This window comes from Daphnia pulex, chromosome 11 (genome assembly GCF_021134715.1).
Source record: "Daphnia pulex isolate KAP4 chromosome 11, ASM2113471v1".
In the NCBI taxonomy this organism is placed as follows: domain Eukaryota; kingdom Metazoa; phylum Arthropoda; class Branchiopoda; order Diplostraca; family Daphniidae; genus Daphnia; species Daphnia pulex.
Window position 1 is genome coordinate 3,574,024 of NC_060027.1, and position 25,525 is coordinate 3,599,548.

Genomic DNA, 25,525 nt, shown 5'->3' on the forward strand with positions numbered 1-25,525 from the left:
GGACAGCATCTCAGACGTCGGTTTCCATAAATTATATATACGGAGATGTATACGTATAAAATAGCCTCCCGCTATAATAAAGCCGGACGGAAGGAAAGGGCTTTACTCGAGCTGGACTTTTGCTTTTCACTATATAATAAGCATGTCCCCGAGTGTTTTCATGGGAATCTTTTTTTTGTTTTTCTTTTCTTTTTTTTTGAAAAGGTCATTCTCTTCAGTTTTCTGGAGAGTACACTTTAATTTCTGAGGGGTGTGTGCTGTGTGTCTGGCGATTATATCCGCTCAAGTTTTGAATTAAAACAAAAGAAACTTGGGGAACAAGAAGAAGAAGAAGAAATCCAACTTTGGAAGGATCTGCTGCTGTTGGCAGGCAACTCCTTGTACCGAAGGCTAGATTAATGATATTACAGGGAAGGAGCAGTCGAGAAAGAAACGATCAGCAGCTAGGCCAAGTCGTTACGCGATTATAATTCGGGAGAGAGAGAACCATTCGGGGCTTGATCCTTTCGACGCTATAATCGTTCCAACTTTTTAAGATTTATGACAGCAGTTAAAAAAGAAAGAAAAAAAAATAGAATAACCGTTATTTATATCTGCGTATTACACGATAATGATTTAATGTGGAAATGAATAGGATTTAAATCCGTTTTTTTGGAAAAATCAAAAGTCGGGTGAGAAAGGTCTTTGTTATCGGCCCGTATTCGTTTTGAAAAATGTTTTCGTCTGTTGAAAATGGCTGTCCACGTGAGTAGGAGCCGGCTCTATTCACAAAATCTTTTTGTAAATCAATATTCCGGCGTTCGTTTCGGTAGAATATGTGCCAGTTACATCAAAAGATGTGAATCCACTGTCAGTGTACCTTTATCTTCAGGGTATGTTTAATTGTGGACAGCATTCAGTGCTGCGAGAGGAAAGTTCCAGCCACTATTACATTCATATCTATTGATTTTGACAGGAAAAAACTGGTATTTCAATCGGGGAAATATGCTCGATTCGCCGATGGAAGCGCCGTGGCATCCTTTGGAGATACTGCCGTATTGGTTACGGCTGTGAGTAAAGCCAAAAGCTCACCAGCTTCATTCCTGCCTCTTACCGTTGACTACAGACAGAAAGCCGCTGCAGCAGGCAGAATACCCACCAATTTCTTGAGGAGAGAACTTGGGACATCCGAAAGAGAGATTCTGACTAGTCGCATGATTGACCGATCCCTTAGACCACTCTTCCCAGATGGTTTGTATTAATCATGTATTTGGGTGTGCACCTTCAGACGAGACTAAAGTGAATATTTCTGTTTAGGGTACTTCTATGAAACTCAGGTTGTGTGCAACTTGCTATCTGTCGATGGAGTCAACGATCCAGAAGTGCTGAGTATCAATGCTGCCTCTGCTGCACTTGCCATCTCAGACATTCCTTGGAACGGTCCTGTGGCAGCAGTTCGTGTGGGTCTCATTGACAATGAAGTGGTTATCAATCCCACAAGAAGAGAGTTGGCCCACAGTCAGTTAAACTTGGTCGTCAGTTCCACTTCCCCAAATTTGGTCGTCATGCTGGAAGCTTCAGCCGAAAATGTGTACCAGCAAGACTTTTTGAAAGCCATCAGAACGGGAGTGAAAGAATGTCAAACTATCGCCAAGGCAATCGAAAAATTGCGGAAAGATGCCGGGAAACCCAAACGGGAGTTTACCGTCTTGCCGTCTGGCTCGGAGGAGTTGCTATCTGCCGTCAAACTATTGAGCGAAAATCGATTGCGGGTCATTCTGCGCGATTTTAATCACGACAAGATTTCGCGTGACGTTGCAGTTGCCACCGTACGAAACGATGTCATGGAAAAACTAAGAACCAGCTTTCCTGATACGGATCCAATGATTATCAGCGAATCCTTTAATAAATTTTTCAAGGAATTCTTTCGACAGCTTATTCTAGATGAAGAAATCAGGTCGGTTTTTTTATTAATGGTTAAAAACAATAAAATTAAGATTCAATTTTAATATTCTACTCTGTTTTTCAAGGTGTGACGGGAGGAAGTTGACTGACATTCGTAACATTTCTTGTGGTGTTGACTTGTATAAACCACTACACGGATCCGCCATCTTCCAACGTGGTCAAACTCAAGTCGTTTGCACTGTAGCCTTCGATTCACCGGAATCAGCCTTAAAATCCGATCCAGTCTCCATTCTTATGGGGTAGGCATTTTCTTGTACTATTCAACATTTCATGACTTGATTGCATTCGTAATGTTCTTTGGTTTTCAGTGGATTGAAAGCCAAGAATTTCTTCCTCCATTACGAATTCCCGCCTTATGCAACCAACGAAACAGGAAGAGTCGGATCAGGTGGTAGCGCCGGTCGTCGTGAGCTTGGCCACGGAGCTTTAGCTGAGAAAGGTCTCAGACCTGTGGTGCCCAGCGACTATCCGTTTACCATCCGTTTGACTTCTGAAGTCTTAGAGTCCAATGGTCAGTTTTGAAAATTTATTTAAGCTGATAAAAAATTTCCGAAGCCTTTTTTTGAATATTAACCTGTGAATTTTTCAGGTTCTTCGTCAATGGCCTCGGTTTGTGGAGGTTCTCTGGCTCTGATGGACGCTGGAGTTCCAATTTTGCAGCCGGCAGCGGGAGTAGCGGTTGGTTTGGTCAGTCGAGTAAACCCGGAAACTAAACAGATTGACGACTATCGCATTCTCACCGATCTTCTGGTAAATTTTTATTTGAATTAACTTTTTCAAATTCAACTTGATCATCTCAATTTTTATTTTCAACAGGGCATTGAAGACTATTTGGGAGACATGGATTTCAAATTAGCCGGAACCAAAAAAGGCATCACGGCTCTCCAAGCAGATTTTAAACTACCTGGTGTACCTTTAAAGATAATCATGGAGTCGGTGGTTCAGGCTAGCGATGCCAAGTCGCACATACTCGACATAATGGCTCAGACAATCAAACAGCCGCGTAATGACAAGAAAGATATCTGGCCACTCTCCGAAAAACTGGAAATTGAAGCTCACAAACGACCTAAATTTGTCGGTATTGGTGGTTCAAACCTCAAGAAATTAACTGCTGAAACAGGAGTTCAGGTATAAACCCCGTTTTATCACGTTCCTTTTTTCCTAATTTTCCAATAATTCAACTGTTCTCTCTTGTCTGACAGATTACCTCTATCGATGACTTGACGTTTTCCATCTTCGCACCCAATCAATCAGCGATGGACGAAGCCAAGGAAATGATTGAACAATTTCTGAAGGAAGAAAAAGAGCCGGAACTAGAATTTGGCGCCATCTACAAAGCGCGTATCGTCGAGATGAAGGAAACTGGTGTGCTGGTGACCTTCTACCCCAAAATGGTTCCTACACTCCTTCACAATTCACAGCTGGACGTACGGAAAGTAGCCCACCCATCTGCCCTAGGACTTCAGGTAGGAGATGAAATCTCTATTAAATATTTCGGCCGGGATCCAGTTAGCGGCAGGATGCGGTTGTCGCGTAAAGTCCTTCAGTCGGTTGCGTCCTCAGTTGTGAAAAACCTGAATGGAAAACCCCCAAGTAGTTAAATTTCTTGTCAATTCCGTGTTATGTGGTTGCCGACAAAAATCGCTAGTTGGCATGAGCTTTGTACATCGATCAAAAAGCTCTGAACCTTACGTCATGTTATGAGGTTTACGATTAACTTTAAAGAAAATAAAAGCGATTCTCCTGCTTTTGACCATCGACTCAGTTCACGCTATAATTTTGATTCATTAGTTTAACTGTACATCAGTCATTGTAATGCAAATTAGGCCTGAATTAGGATTTGTAAATATGCGTCTGTCATTAGCGTTGATAAATGAACTGTCATTATCAGATCATTGCTCAAATGCAACTTTAGACATTTTTTTTTTTTTTTCATTTTTGAGGATGTTTAAGGATTTATTAAGACGACTGACACGATTCAAGTCAAGTTTAAAAGACAAACTTTTATTTTAAAGATATAGAATGTATTCTTTAAAATGATTTGAAAATGTACCATTCGTATCAACTGCGATTCAATATAATCAATTTCACGTCTCACCGGGTTAGTATTGACTTTTCATCTATCCATCAATTAAGTTCTCCGTAATAGGCGGGACGAACAGGTGACTAATATGGAATGATGAACGGGTATTCCGGATGATCTGGCACTCTTTTTTCCCCCCACCGTTCATAACAAAATCATTAATTTAAATTTTGTTTCAATTAAAATTAATCTCGACTTACCCGTCGTACTCGTCAAAAATAAAAGTTCGGTTGTTTTTGTCCAACTGGCTGAGTTTTTCCATTTCGTTGGCCGTCAGGACAAAGTCGAATACCTAATTGGTTTCACACCCGCCGATAAAGAAAGCGTAGCAGGTGTTGACACGTTGAAAATTGACATCTGCATCGACTAGCGTACCTCGTAATTTTCACGAATCCTCGACTGGGAGACGCTTTTGGGAATGACGACAACATTCAGTTGGATCAAGTGACGCAAAAGAACTTGGGCAGATGTTTTCATGTGGGCGTTGGCAATTTCCGCCACTACCGGATCGTCGAGAACATCTGGGACTTGAGGCTTTCTTTTCAATTAGATAAAAGGGTGTTTGTTTTAATTTTACATTCCATCAACGTTTTCAACCGGTTTCATCACTTACGGTACTCCAAATCGAGCGCTTAAATCAACCCTGCCTTTCGATCCAAGTGGTCCGTAAGCACAAACGACGATGTCGTGTTTTTTACAGTAAGCCCTCAATCGCTTCTGCTGGAAATAGGCGTGCATCTCGACCTGTAGATTGGCCGGTTTAATCCGCGAAGTTTGGACGATCCTTTCAATTTGGTGACTGTTAAAGTTGGACAGGCCGATGGCCTTTGCGCGCCCAGCTTCCACTTGCGTTTCCATCGCCTGTAGAACGTGTTCAAATGATCGCGCCAACGGCTGTATTTGGTCAATTAATCTGAATTTACTTTCCAAAGAGTAATCATATTGGAATCAAAGTCCAGAATTAATCGGCCGTTTTCATCCCTCGGGAAGAGATCGTGGTCGTCTTCTCCTCGGAACCCGATGGGGAAATGAATTAAGTAGAGATCCACGTAGTCTAGCTTCAGGTTTTCCAGGGAAAGTTTCAGAAAATGCTCCACTTTTTCCGGTTTGTTGCCAGTAAATGGCAACTAGCATCGTCAGACGCAGAAAGTTAGTTACTTAAGAGCACTTTCATTCATTTGAGAAAACATTCTTCGACTTACTTTTGTTGTTATGAATAACTCTTGGCGCTTAAGCTTCCCGCTATTGATCCATTCTTGAATAACTTCACCGATTGCCGCCTCGTTTTGATACAAGTAAGCCGTATCGATGTGCCGATATCCAGCTTCCAGAGCGTCGTTAACGGCTTCCTTGACTTCGTCTGGGGTACACTGTTAACCAAAAAGATAGTTGGTAGTTGCTGTTTACACCTGTGGTCAAAACAATAACACGAATCAAATGAAAACCAATTTCGTGTGAATTTTACCTGCCAAGTTCCCAATCCAATCCTTGGGATTAGTTGGCCGTTGAAGAGGTTCAGGTGAAGATGATGGCTGTTATCCATCGTGACAACTCGCCAGTGAATGAGAAGAGACTCGTCAAGTCTCAATTTCATCTTCGTTTCAGTTAGCGGACTCTTCCTTGTAGAAAGTTTGAAGAAGAAAAAACACACTTTCTAGTGTTATTCTAACCTCAATATCCATTTCTTATGGTTAGTTCTCCCCCTTCTCCCCTTATCCAATCAAGAGTACACACCCGCTGGGAGGTGTCTTCCTATCCGGAATAACTGGTTTCTTGCTAAGACGCTTCTTTTGTTGTTGAATTACTTCTATATTTGCGTACCCACAAACACATTCTTGGAGCTTGATTATTTATCGCCATGGCGTAACGGTATTTCGGTCCGCCAATGTTTCTAGCTGCACCATTTCTAAAAACACGTTTATTGGTGTTTAATCTTTACTTGTGCCAATTTTTGATGGAGTCAAATAAAAATTTATCGCGGTGTTTTCCATCTGCATGTCAGCCAAGTTAATAGAGTTTGCGTAATTGCGTATACCTTGGACGGAAAAATTACGGCCCTAGTAATTCAATTCTCAGTAGTCTGACGGATGAAGTGAAATTCAATTGCACGTTGAAGATGAAATTAAAGTCTAGAGAGGAAATGAACGCAGCAAGCGGAGCGTAGCGTTCCGGTTTCTTAGCGCACTACTTTTATTAACTTTCGTATTCTTACTTTTTTTTTCAAGCTTCTTTAATTTTTTATTGATTGCATCCGATAATTTGACTTTACTGACAAGATTCACCAGTCGATGGGTGAAAAAAAAATTGATACTGCGTCGTCGCAGGTAGAAAGTGTAGTTGGTAGAATTATTTAAATTATTAAAAATCCTTGTGTCTTGGTAGATTCATAAAATATCATGTTTTGCGCTTCACAACATACCTTGAGTTTCAACACTTTAATAGTTTAAGGTCAATGCGATATCTATATTTTAAGGGTCAACTCAGAAATTCGCGTTTTTTTTAATTATTATTCTGAATCTTTGAAATGCCGAAGAAGGGTAACTTTAAACTGTTTTAAAAGAATCGAATTACTTTAATTTACACCACGGTAAGAAGTAAAAAAAAGGTGTTTTTTTTATCCTTTCGAATCGTAACTTTATCAAAAGGAAGGATGAAAAATTCTAGAATTGGAAAGACGTACGATTGAATTATGTTAGTTGATTTACCGAGGGAAAGCGCTCTTTTCTATCTACAAAATCGAATGACGGATCCAGGAAGTTGGATGGAGAATGAAATCAAAGTAGCAAGCAAGTCTTTAGATAAATTTTGACACAAGTTAGATAAAAGTTCAACGCAATATTTAAGTGATTCTCGCTCTTTGCGAACAACATTCGAATCTGCATTGAAATCCTGAAGACAATATGAACTTTTTGCCTTGATTTACTGCTGAGAAAAAAGTTGTTTGTACTAATGAGGATGCAGTTAAATCTCCGGTTACTTTATCTCTTTATTTTTTGTTTCACAATGATCTGCTTTTGTATAAAATTTTACGCCACCTTCAAATGTCTGCAAATGTTTCAGCTAATAAGGAACTTGACCTATTGGTCATCGTTGGTCGTATATCCTGGTTGGACACGGGACACCCGGGACACCTTCTCTTTTTTTTTAGTAAAGTTGTACAGCTTCTATTTACTTGTATTCAGTATTACTTGTATAAAAAGGATGTAGGAACTTAAATTCGTTTACTGATCGACGGTCTTTCCGCCTTAGGTTCTAAACCAAAAAATAAAAATTTTGAAACAAGAAATTGAATAACGGAAAAGGATGAACGAAGAACTTCGTTGATTACTTCGTGTAATCTAGTCACGACAAAACCGGACAGAGTTCTATGCTGTTTTTAACCATTTTAGCTGGCGCTCAAATGTGATGCAGTTGTAAATATCCGCCGGAACCTGGAAAAATGTTGAAAAATCGAAAACATGTGTAGTCCTTTTCACTGTTGAAAAGGAACTTGAACTTTTTCCCCGGGTGATCGGTGATCTAGGCTTGTGTATAAAAATGCAACTCAGCGAGTACCACAGCATCACTCTTCTCTTTGAGGCAGAGCTAAAATCATATTCAAAGCTGCAGAAGGTTGCTCTCAGCTTTGCAGTAATTTGCTAGTACAGATAACTTGTATTTTTGTCAGTCATCCTTATAACAACATGGATTGGATGTTTTCAAATGGAGGCGCTCCATCTTCCGTCCTCATTCCGTTGGGGACATATTACAACAACCAATACTACACCAACGACCAATGCTCGAGTGAGTTACTTTTCATGTAGTTAATCGCATTAAAAAATTTTAGGTGAATTTTATTTGTAAGTATCTGCCTCGCTGGATCGCTTACAAAGCCAATTACAATGAAGGCATTTGTCGAGCGCCTTCGAACTGTGAATCTTGTTTTGTGAATTGTTGAGCCGAGCCTTGTCATTTGAACGGCATGTAATTTTTTCTTAAAACTTAACTAGCCAACCTCGAAGAACTTGTAACGCAGTTGCAAGCCGACGATCCGAAAAATCATTCACGTCGACTTGGTCTTGGCTTCATCGACATCATTAATAAGGTAATGGCCAATATTTCCAATTAATTCAGACAACAGTCAACCTTACATTTTTGCTTTTGACTGTTGCAGGACCTGAAACCTATGCTGATTGGTTGTTTTAAAGATGAACCTGCAATTTTTCGATCAGCAGTTAAGTAAGTGGGCAATAAGATTTTTGCTAATAAGGTTGTTCAACTTTTTAATGTGTTTTTTTATTCTTAATTTAAGATTGTTGGTTGGTATAACTACGCCCATTCGATGCCTCACTTTTGTAGAAACATCCAGTCAAAGAATCCATGCATCAACTATTATCTGTGAACTTAGGCAACTTCTTTACAGGGCCAAAGAATCCTTCCTCGACGCCAGGAGCACTAGAGCTATTATCGCTCATGTCGAGATTCTTTTGGAACATGTATTTTAACATGTTATTATAATTTGGCCAAATATTTTATAATGCTTTTCGGTTTTCCGCAGCCATTTTTAACGATGGAAGAAACTCGGTCCGTAAATTTTTGTTTGGCACTTCTTCGAAATGTTCTGCACATTCCGGAGCGCCCTTCAACAAGTCATCCGCAGATGCTGTTGGCTCAGAGTTTCATTGATCACACGACATACAACTCTCAGCAAAACCAAATCGTTGTTAACCTCTTTGCACAAGGATTAGGTCCGCTTCTCCTAAAATTATTGGACTGCCCACAAATGGTAACCATTAGTTTATTCGTTCCATTAGTCGCACTATTTGTTTTCGATCATCCTTATTAAAATGGGTGTGAAATTCAGGACGAATGGGTGGGGACTGTCACACAAGTGATCTCGGTCCTTTTCAAAGGTCGGTCCGCCGAAAGCATACGGAACCGATTGGGCACCGTGGTTGAGATCTCTGAATCATCAGAGGAAGAAGACAAAAGCAGCGTCGTGTCTGACAACGTAAAAGTTATCATTTAAAGATGTAAAAACTTACAAAGCTAATACAGTCATGTTTTTTTTTTTTTCAAAATAGATCGACACACTTAGGAACATGACTTTGTCGTCATCGAATTCGTCAACATCAAGCAAGAGGTAAAATTGCGTTAAAGAACGAATGTAACGTTTTTATCAATTTAATATTTTGTTTTTTACTAGACACAAGAAAGAAACCAAATTTCATCAAAAAAAGAGGCGCATTGAGGTGCGATTGGAACTGACAGAAGAAGTTTCCAAACTTTTGGGAAACTTTGTTGTTGACTTTATGCCAAAAGGCAAGCTAAAATTGTTTACCATTGAAACAAAAATGATTTGCCTTTTAATATTCCTTTTGGATAGGTTACAACACACTTGTTGGTGGATTGCACCAACAATCACTAAGACACGATTTGGACTTGCCAATGGATCAGGCACAATTTTTCTGGGTTATTGCGTATTTTTTGGGTTTTGCACCAATTCTTAAATTGGACATAGGGCACTTCAAAAAGGTTTTGGATATTGAAATTCTTTCCTACTTGACGTGGAGAGTTGTTCGTGAATCGGAAGCGTTGGACGGAAACACTCTGCGTTTAGTAAACAAGGAATCTAACGTTCGGCGATTGCATCGCGGGGTTACGGCCATCCGAGAATTTCTACAAATGTTGAAAATCTATTCTCATACTGACAGCGACGAGTCTCGAGGATTCGAAGAGTGGAGTCGTCTACTTCACGGTTACTTGCCGGCAATGAGAGATCTTCGTCAATCTTTTTTGCTTCTTTTGCGTCAGTTTAATCCCAGATTTCAGGATCGACAGTACCTACGTGATCTAATAACAACAAATCACCTTCTAATGCTAACCCTCAACAGAGCTGCCGAGTTCCCAGCGTACGGTGGGAGTTGTTTTGATTTGAAAGAACATTTGAAACAATTCTGCACTCCCGTGATCGTGGCTAAATACGGAATCGCTCTTAGTGATTTTAGAACCAATGACCCTGTCGTGAACAACTGCATTTTTACTTTTTTGCAACATGTCAATGTTGATCTCGGTAGAATTGACCTTTTGTTGGACCCGGTTATTGTGCGTCCGTTCGGCCAAATCCGAGAGGAAAAATTTCATGTCAGTTAAATTTGAAAACATTACGCATTTTTTCATTTCTCCTATACATATGTTTATAAATTTTATTAGGTTGACAAAGATTGGCATGGCTTGATTCATTGTGTCCTGCAGACATTTGAACGTAGTCAACCGAATCTCTATCATCAGTACTCGAGGGCGATGAATGAATTGTTCTATCCAGAAAGCCCAACATCAACGGAGACCATGCAAAACGATCATTTGCCCGTTTTTCGACAACTTGAAACCAACATCGAAACACTCCTTTGTCAGCTCAGGGATTCAGGTTTTTTTCGACCTTATTTTTCTTGTATTACTGAATTCGTTTTTCAAATCAAATTATTTTTTATGCTTTTGTTATTTATCAAGGGTTCCACAGGCAACTGGATTGGATTCAGTCGTCTTTATTGAAGACTTGTGCAGCTCATTTGGGCACTTATGATGGTCGTAATTTCTGCAATCCTATTGCTTGTTTAAATCAAAAAAAGAAACTATCGTGCCCTATTGTTCCGTGGACGGAAGTGGAAGCCACTGCCCTTCGTTCGAACCGTTTCTTTTGCCTTTTACAGCAATTAGATCTTCTACCGATCTCTCGTGAAGCTGGATTTTATCCTTGCATTCCACAAAATTGGACCCCGAAGATTATGTTTAAAGTCGCTCAAATTTTCGGTCCCATTGACCAAACAATGGTAGATTTTGATCTTTTTCTCGTGAAAAACGTCACGACTGAGCAGAGCCATCCGCACTCACTTTTAAGAAAATCTACAGCACATTACCTGAGCGGTTAGTTAAAAAACAAAACATGTATTAAATACAAAAAAACATTAAAAACGTATTTTCTTATAACATAGATTCGCTCCAACAGGCAACACAAGTTAACATTGAAAATGAAGGATTTCTTACGCGTACTCCTTCGCCACCGCACCTTTCCAGCCAAGTGTTGGACTGGATAGTGGATCAGCAGGCAAGCGTCAGAGGATCCAAGCCTAAAGGAGATGAAACCGATGAAACTACGCTTAGCGATTCTGAATGAAAATACAGTAGGAGCACCCCCTTATTATTTTCTTATGACCAGAGGGAGGTGGGAAAAACCAGGGTGGGCAGAAGGTTAGGTTACCCTCCCTCAATCCTGAGCGGCTCTCTTAAATTTCGTTGCGTTGGTTTTACACAATTTAGTCTCCAGCCTAGTCGACAGCTGGTTATGTGCACTTTCACTTCGACCAAGAAAGTGTCTATTCACAGCAAGATAGCATTAGCATTCCCGACATTTTTTCCAAAATTCGCGAAGGTTTCAAAATGCACTTGCATAGGGTCATAGAGTCTCACATTATATGACATAAGAAGTTTCCGTTTCCTGTTTAAGGATCTCTTTATTAAAGTTTAGTTACTTATGAAATTTCAGAATTTCTTGAACTTTTTCCGTTTCCCGCTCGCATAAAAATTAAGAACATTGTAAGCGCCTTATTCTATTTCTGTCGAAGCTTCTTTGGCCTCCATCTGTGCCCACCTGTTACCACCGTCGATCTCCTTATATTTTGTCAGCAAATACTTTCTGTGATACGTGCCGTGTGTTTCGCATTTGCTGTTGTGTACTCAATTTTAATTGTTGTTAGAAAATACTACTGCGTTTGTACTATTTCATAACTGTGTTGGTACGTTGAAAGCAAGGTTTTAAGTATGTACTCCTACAAAAGCTGTTAGCATACTGCATACATTAAGAATTAAAGTTAAGTAGTTTACTGTCACTGTCACATTTGTTTCGATTGTCAACACAGAAGTGCAGTAAGGATAATCGAACCAACCGAGAACAGCAGCACAACCCAATAAGTAAAGTCCCTCCAGCTGATGTAATCCTGCATTTAGCTAGGGGCGTAAGGCAAAGGATAAAGAGGATGTTAAAGGGAGGCCGCCATCGGGCACGGCAAGCACGTCTATTGAGTTATGGAGCCGTGGACAATACTGAAAGCATAAAGCAACTGTTTTCAGAAAGTATTATATGTAACGAAACAATCATTTTATTTTATTATCTTTAATCAGGATGTAAATAATGGCGTTCAAAATATCTATATGGCCATTTATCAGAGGAAGGAAGGTTCTGCATCTGGTTATTTGGCATTTGGCTCGATCTAAGATTTCATTATATATGAGCCAAAGAAAAATAAACAACTGGTGGATGCTCGGTAATGGGGACTACCGTTACGACATAACTCGATCCGTCAGTTGCTTATTAGCAATATTAGCTGGAATCTCAAATAGTGTTACAGACTCACTTCGTCAGAGCCAGAGCTCTATAGGCTTTATATATTATCTTCTGTGATTTTTTAAAATCTAATTGTGAGTAAAGCAATTCACTTTGAAAATTTTTCTTATGCAACTTGCTGTAGCCTGTGATGCCTATATATTTAGCGTACATACCTGCCAGAGAATTGCCAGTGTTATAAAGTCGCTCGCCTCGATTAGTCAGTAGTGATTCTTTCTTTGTAAATCTGAAGAAGAACTGGTTCCTTATTTTATCTATCTGCTACAACAAATCGACAACTGCAAGGTAATTATATCTAGTAGCTACCATTGAAATTTCAAAAGGTTGTTTTCATTTCTTTGAAGATGGATTGGATGTCATCAACTGGAGGCGCCCCATCTATGGTTCTTATTCCGTTGGGGATACGTTACAACAGCCAATATTACATCAGTACCCATGGTTTATGTGAGTATAGCTCTTTTTATAAAACAAATTTGGAGGGTCTTATTGTAGTGGTTCAACTAAAGTAATCCAGTCCATTGCATTCAGCGGAAGTCAACTTGTCAAGCGCGGGCGAAAGAACCGCGTTCATAATTTTGCGGTTTGAATTTAGGGGAGGGTTCGATTTTGTTTTGTTTTGAATTTTGATACCTCAAACTCACAATAGCTAGTTATAGAGTAAAAAGTGTCGCCTGCTTTTGTTTTGTTTATTTAAAAAAAATTAGATAATGTAATATAAGAAACAAAACGAAATGATGACATTCGCAATTCAGCTAAAGGCAAAACTAAAATTCAATTTGAAATGATTAAATGTATTGCTATTTTTTAATGTTTAAAGTTAATCTGTTGATCTGTAGTGTAGTGTATCGTGTTGAAATGCGAAAAAATATTTTGGTTCCAATAATTCTTCTTTGAAATGTTTTTATTAGCTTACCTAGATGACCTTGTTGTGCAGTTAAAAACTGACGACAAAAAAACTCATTCACGACGACGTGGTCTTGGCTACGTGGATGTTATCAATACGGTATTATTATAACCAACCTTGAAAATGCAATATAGAATTTTGTATAAAAGCTATTATTTATTGTGCAGGATCTAAAGCCAATTTTAATTTGGAGTTCTGAAAATGATGAACCCAAGATCCTTCGGTCAGCAGTCAGGTAATAAGCTATTTGCCGGCTATTGCAATGATGTCTGTTTTGGTTTATGAGGGTTCAAATTTGAAATTACTAAAACTCGCCAAGACTGATTCTAAAAGTGGGTGACTATTGCCAACATTGTTTTACAGTAATATTCGCATGAAAATAATTTGTGATTCTACGAGAAGTGGCATATATCGATGAAAACTTCTGTTATTACGTAATAATCGTAATAATTTGCGTAGCAATATATCTAATTATGCTTTTTATTGTGATTTTTATTTCTCGTTTTCTTGCTATTTTAGGCTACTTGCTGAAATATCGACACCCATCGAGTGTCTTGTTTTCGAAGAGACAATCAACCATGCAAACGGAAAATCACCAAACGTCATTTACGAATTGACTCAGTTATTGTACAAGTCCAAAGAAGCCTTTCTTGATTTGAGTGTCATTCAAGCTCTTATGCGTCATCTCGAGCTTCTTTTGGAAGAAGTATTTTCGACTCTATCTTATTGTAGGATTTAATGCGGTTTATCGCGGCGTATTTTATAACTATTATTTTTTTTAATTCCAGCAAATATTATCATCCGAAGAAACAATATTTATTACATTTGCATTGGTACTGTTTCGAAATGTATTACACGCTCCCGAGCGCCCACCTGGGGCACAACAAGATCAACTGGTGTGCAACCTCTTTTCGCAGAAATTTGACGGATTCCTATTAAAATTACTGGCTTGTCCACAAAGGGTGAGTAATAGTTTGAATACCCACTTCATATAAAAATGTATTTACCTCGCAAGAAAAATCTAGAATGCCGACACCCAGTGTCGTTTCCTGTCTCTAGATAATACTTACTTTCTCTTAAATTTGAGTATAATTAACGTAGGAAGAATGGGCAGCAGTTATCACGCAGATTATTTCCGTTATTTTTAAAGACCAACCGGTAGAGAACATACAGAACAGATTGATAATACGAATGGAAACCATATCCTCAGGATCGGAGAATTATGCAAGCAACAACTCGTCTGATAAGGTAGGTAATATCTAATAACAGTTCCGCGATATCTACATTGAGTGTCATCTTTTGTAGGTTGGCGAGAATAGTACGACAAACGACGTATCAAAATTTTTGGATCAATTTGTGGTTGATTTTATGTTAGACGGTAATTATAAGAAATTATCAATTATAGTTTAAAACATCAAAGATAGTAAATTTTCTTTATTTTTAACCTACAGGTTACAACGTAGTTGTAGGCATTCTTCATCTGCAGTTACTTAGGGACAAAAATCTTCCATTGGGCAAACCCCAATTTTTTTGGCTCATCGCCTATTTTTTAGGTTTTGCTTCAATCCTCAAGTCTGCCTTTGAAAGCATAAGGAACGTGCTACATATTGATATTTTGTGTCACCTAACATGGGAGGCTGTATGTGAAATAGGAAGATTGGACAAAAACACATTGCAACGTTCAATGGATGCGAATCCGCGTCGGATACATCGATGTGTTAGAGCCATCCGCGAATATTTACAAGCATTTCAGGTGTACTCTCGTCTCGACAGCACACGGGTAAACATAAGTGGACCTGGGTCTTCTCACGAATATCAACGATGGTCTTATCTACTACGTGGTTATCTTCACGCAATGAGAGACCTCCGTCAACTGTTCGTGCTCCTACTGCGTCAGTTCAATCCAAAGTTTCACTGTAGACGACTTCTGTGTGACATCATCACAGGAAACCACCTTCTTTTGACTACACTTAAGCAAGCCGATGAGTTCCCTGCTAGCGTCCCACGTTTTGATATGACTGAGCATCTGAGTCAATTTTGCACAACAACAATTTTGGCTCGATATGGAAGCGCACTAACAGATTTTAGGACAAATGGGCCTTTCATCAACGAGTCTATCTTCACAATTTTGCTTCATGTTAAAAACGATCTAGGCAAAACTGATCTTTTATTACATCCTGTTATTTTGCGTCCATTTGTCAAAATTTGGGAGGAAGAATTCTGCGTAAGTTTTTCACCTTTAACAAATAAATTTTTTAATAATTAAAGTTGAGCTAAAGTAAAACTTAAAGCTAAAGTTTTTGATTGATTTTTAGATTTGCGACGGTTGGCACACTCTGATAGAATGTGTCTTGCAGACATTTTGGAATAACCATCGGAGTGGCAATTACAGTATGGAGTCTTATCCCTGGAATACTACGACTAATGGATTGGCTGATGAAGAGAACTTGACTCTGACGAAAGCCAAACATACTCCTGACAATTATAATCCTTCATTTAACGTACTTCGTACTGATACGCAGTCTGTTGTTAATAAGCTGAAAAATTCAGGTTTTTTTTTTATATATTAAAAAAAAAATAAAAACTATTATTTAACATTTTTCTTGCATTTTTCCACAGGATTCCAGAAACAGCTTCTTTGGATTCAATCGTCTTTATTAGCTGCCTGTTCAGCTCGTTTGGGTACTTATGTCGGCCAAGAATTTTGCAACCCTATTGCCAGTCTTAGTCTCAAAACTAATATGCCGTTGCCGATAATCCCGTGGACGGAAGAAGAATCTTCCGCCCTAAATTCGGACCTATTTCACTTCCTTATGTTTCAAATTGGTCTTATTCCACCTACTTCTTGCGATTCCGTCTATCCTTGTATCCCTCGTGAGTGGTCTGCTGACACCGTCTATAAAGTCGCTCTCGTTTTTGGAAATATTGACCAACAAAATATCGATTTCGACCTCGCTTGCGTCTGCAAGTCTGAACTTAATAATCGTGTTGCTGGTTCTCTCTTTGATATTTCATCAGGTGGTTAGTTTAATACAGATAACTTTTTTCATAACAAATATTTAAATTTTAAATTTCAGGTTCCCATCAAGATATACTTCAAATAAGTGCGGAGAAGTATCAAAAACAAGATGAAATACTCGCTTCTTTGTCAGAGGTTCCCTTAAATGTCTGGGAGTGGATGGAGAAATCAGCGGAACTTGGAGAAATCTGGACACCGGAAATTGAAGACGCTGCTATTAGTGATGTGGCCAATGGTGTGAATGCGTTGGGATTTTTTGACGGAGTTCTCTGCGAGGGAAGACGAAGAATGAGCCATTGAATGACATAAGAAGATTGCGGTTTCTTTTCAGTGATATATATCTTTTGTTGAATTCCGTCACAGCAATTTCCTAAAGTTCTTTTCCCAACCGCATAAAAATTAAGAGGTTGTGCAAGTTTCGTGCAATTTTTTTTCTTTTATGACAGTGGTAGGGGGCTTATGGCTTATTAGGGGAACTTGTTCAGACGAATTACAACCAAAGTATTCCCGATCCGTTCAGTGGATGTCAATCGAGGGCGAGAAAAAAGTCAGAAAACCGCTTTTGTTTTTGTGTGGTTCGATTTCTAAGAAAATGTCGTCTGCTTTTGTTTTGCTTTTCTCTGCTCTCCTCGTTAATGTTGGAAAAGACAAAAGACAAAAAAGCTCTGTTTCTATTTAATAACTGATTTGTTTGTCGGTTGAAAGATTAAAACAGAGAAAACAAAAATTCGAATCTTGTAAATCTAGTGATTTGCTGACACTGTGTACGTGTGTTGTATGTATATAGTGTAGACGTGTCGATAATCTTATTCCTTGGAATTTCCTTGCTAAGAATCAGGAGTAATAAGACATAGAAGTAAATTAATAACTTATTAAAAACAGTTAGGATTGAAGCTGAACACAAAGTTTTCAGATTACGTGAACATCCTTAGTTGACATTATTGTCCTACAGTCTTTTATCAAAACATTCTCTTTTACGGTTGTTTCAAAACATGTTTAAATTCTGGTTGTTTGGGTGGTTGCCTGCTTCAGGATCATCATGGAAAAGACTATCAGCTTTTTCTCAGAGATGTGTAGCCTTTTCCTGTATCAAAGATATATCTGGCCACTTTCCGAAAAATAGAAAATTGAAGCCCACAAACGACCCAAATTTGTTGGTATGGTTGGTTCAAACCTTAAAAAATTAACTGCTGAAACATGAGTTCAGGTTTAAACCCCTTTATCACATTAATTTTTCCGAATTTTCAAATAATACAACTGGTTCCTTTGTCCGACAGATTACCTCATCTCGTCGACTTGACGTTTTCGATCACCTAATCATCGATCACCCAATTAATCAGCGATGGACGAAGCCAAGGAAATGATCGAACAATTTCTGAAACAAGAAAAAGAACTGGAATTTGGTACTATCTACAAAACGCGTATCGTCGAGATGAAGGAAACAGGCGTATTGGTGACCTTCTACCCCGAAAAGGTTCCTACACTTCTTCACAATTCACAACTGGACTTCAGGTAGGAGAAGAAATCTCTATTAAATATTTCGGCAGGGCGACAGGATGCGGTTGTCGCGTAAAGTCCTTCAATCGGTTGCGTCATCAATTGTGAAAAACGTGAATGGAAAACCTCCGTAAAAGTAGTTTTTTCCCCCACTGTTCATAACAAAATCATTACTGTAATTTTTTTTTTTTTTTTTTAATTAAAATCAATCTTGACTTACCCGTCGTACTCGTCAAAGATGAAAGTACGGTTGTTTTTGTCCAACTGACTGAGTTTGGAAAATTGACGCATTGACTAGCGTACCTCGTAATTTTCACGAATCCTCGACTGGGAGACGCTTTTGGGAATGACGACAACATTCAGTTGGATCAAGTGACGCAAAAGAACTTGGGCAGATGTTTTCATGTGGGCGTTGGCAATTTCCGCCACTACCGGATCGTCGAGAACATCTGGGACTTGAAGCTTTCTTTTCAATTAGATAAAAGGGTGTTTTATTTTTTTACATTCCATCAACGTTTTCAACCGGTTTCATCACTTACGGTACTCCAAATCGAGCGCTAAAATCAACCCTGCCTTTGGATCCAAGTGGCCCGTAAGCACAAACGACGATGTCGTGTTTTTTACAGTAAGCCCTCAATCGCTTCTGCTGGAAATAGGCGTGCATCTCGACTTGTAGATTGGCCGGTTTAATCCGCGAAGTTTGGACGATCCTTTCGATTTGATGACTGTTAAAGTTGGACAGGCCGATGGCCTTTGCGCGCCCAGCTTCCACTTGCGTTTCCATCGCCTGTGGAAAGTGTTCAAATTATCGCGCCAACGGCTGAATTTGGTCATTAATCTGTGAATTTACTTTCCAAAGAGTAATCATATTGGAATCAAAGTCCAGAATTAATCGGCCGTTTTCATCCCTCGGGAAGAGATCGTGGTCGTCTTCTCCTCGGAACCCGATGGGGAAATGAATTAAGTAGAGATCCACGTAGTCTAACTTCAGGTTTTCCAGGGAAAGTTTCAAAAAATGCTCCACTTTTTCCGGTTTGTTGCCAGTAAATGGCAACTATCATCGTCAGACGCAGAAAGTTAGTTACTTAAGAGCACTTTCATTCATTTGAGAAAACATTCTTCGACTTACTTTTGTTGTTATGAACAACTCTTCGCGCTTAAGCTTTCCGCTATTGATCCATTCTTGAATAACTTCTCCGATTGCCGCCTCGTTTTGATACAAGTAAGCCGTATCGATGTGCCGATATCCAGTTTCCAAAGCGGCGTTAACGGCTTCCTTGACTTCGTCTGGGGTACACTGTTAACCAAAAAGATAGTTGGTAGTTGTTGTTGTACACCTGTGGTCAAAACAATAACACGAATCAAAATGAAAACAAATTTCCTGTGGAGGGTTTACCTGCCAAATTCCCAATCCAATCCTTGGGATTAGTTGGCCGTTGAAGAGGTTCAGGTAAAGATGATGGCTGTTATCCATCGTGACAACTCGCCAGTGAATGAGAAGACTCGTCAAGTCTCAATTTCATCTTCGTTTCAGTTAGCGGACTCTTCCTTGTAGAAAGTTTGAAGAAGAAAAAAAACACACTTTCTAGTGTTATTCTAACCTCAATATCCATTTCTTATGGTTTTTTCTCCCCCTTCCCCCTTATCCAATCAAGAGTACACACCCGCTGGGAGGTGTTTTCCTATCCGGAATAACTGGTTTCTTGCTAAGACGCTTCTTTTGTTGTTGAATTACTTCTATATTTGCGTACCCACAAACACATTCTTGGAGCTTGATTATTCATCGCCAAGGCGTAACGGTATTTCGGTCTGCCGATGTTTCTAGCTGCACCATTTCTTTAAGTCATTTCTAATTTGAGTTGAGTCAAATAAAAATTTATCGCGGTGTTTTCCATCAACATGTCAGCCAGGTTAATAGAGTTTGCGTATACCTTGGAAGGAAAAATTACGGCCCTTGCAATTCAATTCGGAGTAGTCTGACGGATGAAGTGAGATTCAATTGCACGTTGAAGATGAAATTAAAGTCTAGAGAGGAAATGAACTCAGCAAGCGGAGCGTATGTTCCGGTTGCTTAGCGCACTAGTTTTATTAACTTTCGTATTCTGACTTCTTGTATATATTTATCTGTTGCTTCTTTAATTTTTATTGATAGTAGGCCTATCCTCTTAGTCAAGAAGAAAAGTTAAATTTTTTTTAAGTAATTGGATTATTAAAATTTATACCACGGTGAGGAAGTGCAAATTTTTGCGTCCTTCTTGACGTACGATTGAGTTGTGTAATTTTATTTACCGAAAGAAGACGCTCTTTTTTCCTCCTACAAAATCGGATGCCGGATCCAGCGAGTTAGATGGAGATCAAAACAGCAAGTCTTCGACACAAATCTTCTGTGTTATATTTCTTCCGTTCTTACCTTTTATGGTAATTTAACAAAATATTTTAACTGATTCTCGCTCTCCTTTTTTAAGAACAACACGAATCTGCATTAAACGCTGAGGCTATTATTTATGTGAAATAATTCTCTGTGGACTTAAAGTTGTCCTCTTGATTCCTATTTAAAATGATGCGTGTGCATTTCGAATTTTACGCAACCTGTAAACGCCGAGTGTTACAGCTAATAAGGAACTCGACTTGTTGGCCATAGCCGATATTGTCGGTCCAATCAAGGCCCAGTGCGCAGTCAATGAAAGACGAGCGTTGCAAACACCTTTTCTTTTACTGTACAATCTTACGGATTCTGTTGATCACTTGAATCTTGCATTAAGTATTTAACTATTAGTTCTAAAAGAGGATGTAGGAACTTTCATCCCTTCACTGATGGAGGCCCACCTTAGGTTCTAAGCCAAAAAATTTAATTTTGAACAAGAAATTAAATAACGGAAAGGGAAACTGATTAGCGAATAGCGCTCGCTTCGTATAATCTAGTCACGACAGTGCCATCGGTTGCTTTTTAAAACTATATTTGCTAGCGTTCAAATATGATTAAAGCAGTAAATATCCAGCTATAAGCCTGGAAGAATTTGATAAAATAAAAACATGTGTAGTCATTTTCATTAGAGAACATTTTCGTGTGACGTATGGCTAGTGTATAAAATGGAATACATCCAGTACCAAAGCATCACTCTTCTCTTTGAGACAGCCCTGAATTCAGCTTCAAATTTTCTCAACGCTCAGTTGTGGAGATTCGTAATTTCAAAGAAAATTTCTATTTTTGCTTGTTTCTCATCCATTTTCAACATGGATTGGATGTTCTCAAATGGAGGCGCTCCATCTTACGTCCTCATTCCCTTGGGGACATCATACAACAACCAATACTACACCAACGACCAATGCACGAGTGAGTCACTTTTAATGTAGTAGATTTGTCAATTCTTCAATCACAAAATAGAAATTATTTTAGTCAACATTAGTTTATCACATAAAGAAATAGTTAAGTCAAGTTAAGTCATAAAGTGAATTCTTTGAGTACAAATCTCTCGTTTTACTATTCCACTTGACCGTTAAGCCACTGTAATTTTTCACGGAACGCATATAATTTGTTCTTAAAACTTGACTAGCCAACCTCGAAGATCTTGTAACGCAGTTGCAATCCGATGATCCCAAAAATCATTCACGTCGGCTTGGTCTTGGCTTCGTCGACATTATCAATAAGGTAATGACCAATATTTTCAATTAATTCAAACAAGAAGTAGCCTTACTTTTTTTTGTTATTTACTGCTGCAGGACCTGAAGCCTATGCTGATATGTTGCTATAGAAAAGAACCTGCAATGTTTCGTTCAGCAGTCAAGTAAGCAAACGATTATTATATAGCGACTTCATATATACGGTTCCGGTTTCCGTCTCGCTTTTGGGAAATTAGATTTTAGTAAAGATTTGTGTACCTATTAATTTTTTTTTTTTTTTTTTTACTTAAGACTCTTGGTTGGCATAACTACGCCTATTCGCTGCCTCACTTTCATAGAAACACCCAGTCAAAGAATCCATGCATCGGATATTATCTGTCAGTTGAGGCAACTTCTTTACAGGGCCAAAGAATCCTTCCTCGACGCCAGGAGCACTAGAGCTATTATCGCTCATGTCGAGATTCTTTTGGAACATGTATTTCAACATGTTATAATAATGTTATTCAGTCTAACAGTATTTGTCTAATGAATTTTTGGTATTCCGTAGAAACAGTTAACGCCGGAAAAAACAGAGTCCATAAATTTATGCTTGACACTGCTTCGAAACATTCTGCACATTCCGGAACGCCCGTCGGTACGCCCTCCGCACATGTTGCTGTCATCCCCTCGGAGTGTCATTGATCACACGTCGGACAACTCGCAGCAAAGTCAAATTGTGTGTAACCTCCTTGCTCAAGGATTGGGACCGCTTCTCCTGAATTTATTAGTCTGCCCACAGAGGGTAACGTCGCTCAGTTTGTTTTCAGCAACTCGTATTAAAGTTTGGGTGTTACTTAGGAAGAATTGGTGGGGACAATCACACAGGTGATCGCTGTCCTTTTTAAATGTCGATCTGCCGAAACTATACGTAACCGATTAGGCGCCGGCCGCACTGTGATGGATAGCGTTATCTCTGTATTATTCGAGGAAGACGACGACGACGCTGTTTCCAAGCGTCTAGAAATATTTGTCATGGATTTTATGCCAAAAGGCAAGCGATGTAATTTTTTAAAAATATGTTGCCATTTAACACCTATTTCTGTAGGTTACAACACACTTGTAGGCACCTTACATGACCAATTGCTTCAACACGACTTGCCAATTGATGAAGCCCAATTTTTCTGGCTCATCACCTATTTTGGTGGTTTCGCACCACTTCTGAAACTGGACATAAATCACGTCAAAGATGTGATGAATATTGAAATTCTATCTTACTTAACATGGGGAGTCATTCATGAAACCGAAATTTTGGACAAAAACTATTTCCGTGAAGTGAACCTAGAATCCTCTGTACGTCGATTGCATCGAGGTGTCACGGCCATCCGACAATTTTTGCAGGTCTTGGAGATGTATTCCAAAGGTGTCTGTTGGACAAGTCAGCAAGTTGAGAGCGATGATTCGCAAGGTTGTGAAACGTACATTCGTCAACTTCACAGTTTCTTGCCAGTAATGAAGGATCTCCACCGAGCTTTTTTAGTACTCTTGCGGCAATATAATCCCAACGTTCAGAATCGACAGTACCTCCGTGATGTAATTGCATCAAATCACCTTCTACTGGTTACCCTTGAGCGAGCCGCTGGTGTTCCGGCATACGGTGGGCGTAGTGTTGATTTAAAAGAACATCTGAAACAGTTCTGCACTCCCACGATCGTGGCTAAATACGCGATCGCTCTTAGTGATTTTAGAACCAATGACATTGTCGTTAATCATTCCATTTTTCAGTTTTTGCATCATGTCAATGGTGATCTCGGTAGAATTGACCTTTTGTTAGACCCAGTTATTGTGCGTCCATTCGTCAAAATATGTGAGGAACAATTTAAAGTAAGTTTTTTAAAAACCCTTGCTTTTTAGTTTCCCTTAATTTTGTTCTAACTTATTTAGATTTGCGAAACATGGCATAGCATGATTCAATGTGTGGTGCAGACGTTTATACGTAATCAATTGAGTCGCGGTCATCAGAGGACGGGCGCAACGAGTAGATTGTCAGAGTCAGACCAAGTGAACCCATCATCATCAGCGGAGCCTCATCATGTCGCTAGTAATCCCTATCCCGTCTTTCGTCAACCACGAACAAATATTGAAACACTCCTCGTTCAACTGAAGAATTCAGGTTTATTTTTTTTAAACACATCTTAACTTATATTTTTTCAACCAATTATTTTTTATTATTTATCAAGGATTCCAGAGACAGCTGGACTGGATTCAATATTCTTTATTGACGACTTGCTCAGCTCAACTGGGTACTTATGATGGCCAGAATTTCTGTAATCCCATTGCTTGTCTGAGTCGCAGAAAGAAAATATCTTGTCCTATAGTTCCGTGGACCGAAGATGAGGCATCCGCTCTCCGCTCGGAAATTTTCGTTTGTCTTTTGCAGCAGTTAGGTCTTCTGCCATCGGCCTTTCATGACCAGGGGTTTTATCCTTGTATTCCTTACAATTGGTCTCCAGACACTGTGTTTAGAGTAGCTCTCATTTTCAGTCCCATTGAGCAAACAATGGTGGATTTTGATCTTTCCCTCGTCATCAACAACACAACTGAGCAGCAGAGAAATAATCCCTGCCCACCTTGAAGTAATCTACAATACTTTCGAAAAAGTAAAAAGTATCGCGTTAAGGCAAAAGTTGTTGATTCAATATAATACTATGCCGATAGAAGATATATTTTTGAAAGAAGCAAAACTTTGTGGTGATTATGGTTGTATATATAGTAGTCTTATTTCCATCAGATTATATAGCAAATATCTGTCAACAGAATACTAAATAAGTTCATCATAAAACTGTGTTGGCGTCCAAAATCTTCTGTTGTATCTGTGACTGTGTTTGTGGCTAATGGCTATATATAAGCTATACATTTTCATATACAGTGATGCCACTGTCTATCAATTTACTACTTAATCATTTTCTCCAGCTGTCGAATAGCCGAAATATAAATGCACACTGAAAAGTGTAATCCTCGCTATGAAAAGGTGAAACATTCTATGTGCAGTTAAAAACTGATGACAAAAAAACTCATTCACGACTTCGTGCTTTCGTGGTCTTGGATACGTGGATGTTATCAATACGGTATTATAACCAACCTTGAAAATGCAATATAGAATTTTGTATAAAAGCTATTAATTATTGTGCAGGATCTAGAGCCAATTTTAATTTGGAGTTCATTATTCATTATTCTATTTCTATAAAAGCTCCTCTTGCCACTGTCGGGCTTCTTACATTTTTTTAAATTCCCACATTTGGCTTCTAAGAGGGTCCTGATCCTGGATTATCTCATTGTGGTGGTTATCTGGTTTCGATCTAAAAGTAATTATCTGGAGGTTTCGGACAAATTTTTTTTCTATTATATATTGACTGCGGTAGAGGGCTTAGTGTAACTTGTTCAGAACAATTTTACTACAATTTTATACTAAATTAATCCCGATCCGTTCAGTGGACGCGGGCGAGAGAACTTCTTTTGTCGTTCGTTTTTAAGCGGTCTGGATTTTAGAGGTCGATATAATTTTTTCTATCGATTTCTAAGAAAAAGTGTCGTCTGCTTTCAATAAGTTTCAAAATTGAGAAAATAGTTAGAAGTAGACTAGTTAGAAGACTACAAACACTTCAAAATTTAGCTGAAGGTAAAAATACAATTTGAAATTATTAAATGTATATTGCCTTAGTATTTTCATGTTTACAATCTCTCTGGAAAGCAATCATGTTGGTATATGCCAAAACAAAATAATGGTAAATACCTACAGAATGTTCTTTTTAGTAATCTCAATTGTGAAACAAGGTTGTTTGTAACCAAATCAACCCAGTGTTGTTCCTGCAGGAAAAATTGAAAGTTTATGTGAAAAACAGTTATGCTGTTGATAGAAAACATGATAAATTATAAATTTTCATTTTAGTTTTTTTGTGCTTCATTATTAACATTGTAGTTATCATTGTAGTTTCTGCAGTGTGAAAACATTTCCTTGCTTGTAATTGTTAATATTATGATTTCCTGGAAGAAACAGAAATGGAATTATTTGTATAGACAAACAAACTATGTATGTTTCAC

General features: G+C 38.7%; 4 protein-coding genes across 7 annotated transcripts; 3 read left to right on the forward strand and 1 right to left on the reverse strand.

Annotated features, from left to right (window-relative positions):
* The first annotated feature begins 699 nt into the window (after nt 1–699).
* LOC124206991 (polyribonucleotide nucleotidyltransferase 1, mitochondrial-like) lies at nt 700–3,704 on the forward strand. Its single transcript, XM_046604226.1, has 8 exons — nt 700–872; nt 956–1,230; nt 1,297–1,936; nt 2,010–2,183; nt 2,253–2,455; nt 2,534–2,694; nt 2,761–3,072; nt 3,147–3,704. Exons 1-8 carry the CDS (start codon nt 733–735, stop codon nt 3,543–3,545), a joined length of 2,304 nt encoding a protein of 767 aa, XP_046460182.1. The 5' UTR covers nt 700–732; the 3' UTR covers nt 3,546–3,704.
* A 228-nt stretch (nt 3,705–3,932) lies between these two features.
* LOC124206992 (aldo-keto reductase family 1 member A1-like) lies at nt 3,933–19,350 on the reverse strand. Of its 3 annotated transcripts, none has more exons than XM_046604228.1 (7): nt 19,224–19,350; nt 18,957–19,124; nt 4,951–5,154; nt 4,641–4,888; nt 4,403–4,565; nt 4,228–4,319; nt 3,933–4,153 (listed from the first exon to the last, which is right to left on the reverse strand). In XM_046604228.1, the coding sequence occupies exons 1-7, from the start codon at nt 19,299–19,301 to the stop codon at nt 4,111–4,113; spliced, it is 996 nt and encodes a 331-aa protein (XP_046460184.1). In that variant the 5' UTR covers nt 19,302–19,350; the 3' UTR covers nt 3,933–4,110. The 3 variants fall into 3 exon arrangements, with proteins under 3 accessions (XP_046460184.1, XP_046460183.1, XP_046460185.1); XM_046604227.1 differs by lacking the exons at nt 4,641–4,888; nt 4,951–5,154 and adding exons at nt 18,367–18,614; nt 18,678–18,881; XM_046604229.1 differs by lacking the exons at nt 3,933–4,153; nt 4,228–4,319; nt 4,403–4,565; nt 4,641–4,888; nt 4,951–5,154 and adding exons at nt 18,122–18,293; nt 18,367–18,614; nt 18,678–18,881.
* On the forward strand, nt 7,192–11,788 carry LOC124206989 (protein timeless-like). The gene is made up of 12 exons (XM_046604222.1): nt 7,192–7,810; nt 8,017–8,111; nt 8,181–8,245; nt 8,319–8,502; nt 8,565–8,792; nt 8,871–9,017; nt 9,091–9,149; nt 9,213–9,328; nt 9,393–10,150; nt 10,220–10,433; nt 10,517–10,930; nt 10,999–11,788. Exons 1-12 carry the CDS (start codon nt 7,711–7,713, stop codon nt 11,178–11,180), a joined length of 2,562 nt encoding a protein of 853 aa, XP_046460178.1. The 5' UTR covers nt 7,192–7,710; the 3' UTR covers nt 11,181–11,788.
* Nucleotides 19,098–24,445, forward strand: LOC124206990 (protein timeless-like). 2 transcript variants are annotated; one of them, XM_046604225.1, is made up of 9 exons: nt 19,098–21,161; nt 21,382–21,476; nt 21,548–21,612; nt 21,740–21,923; nt 22,002–22,229; nt 22,286–22,478; nt 22,533–23,308; nt 23,369–23,597; nt 23,665–24,445. In XM_046604225.1, the coding sequence occupies exons 1-9, from the start codon at nt 20,918–20,920 to the stop codon at nt 24,057–24,059; spliced, it is 2,409 nt and encodes an 802-aa protein (XP_046460181.1). In that variant the 5' UTR covers nt 19,098–20,917; the 3' UTR covers nt 24,060–24,445. The 2 variants fall into 2 exon arrangements, with proteins under 2 accessions (XP_046460181.1, XP_046460179.1); XM_046604223.1 differs by having other exon boundaries at nt 21,996–22,229; nt 23,665–24,444.
* Nucleotides 24,446–25,525: the final 1,080 nt, after the last annotated feature.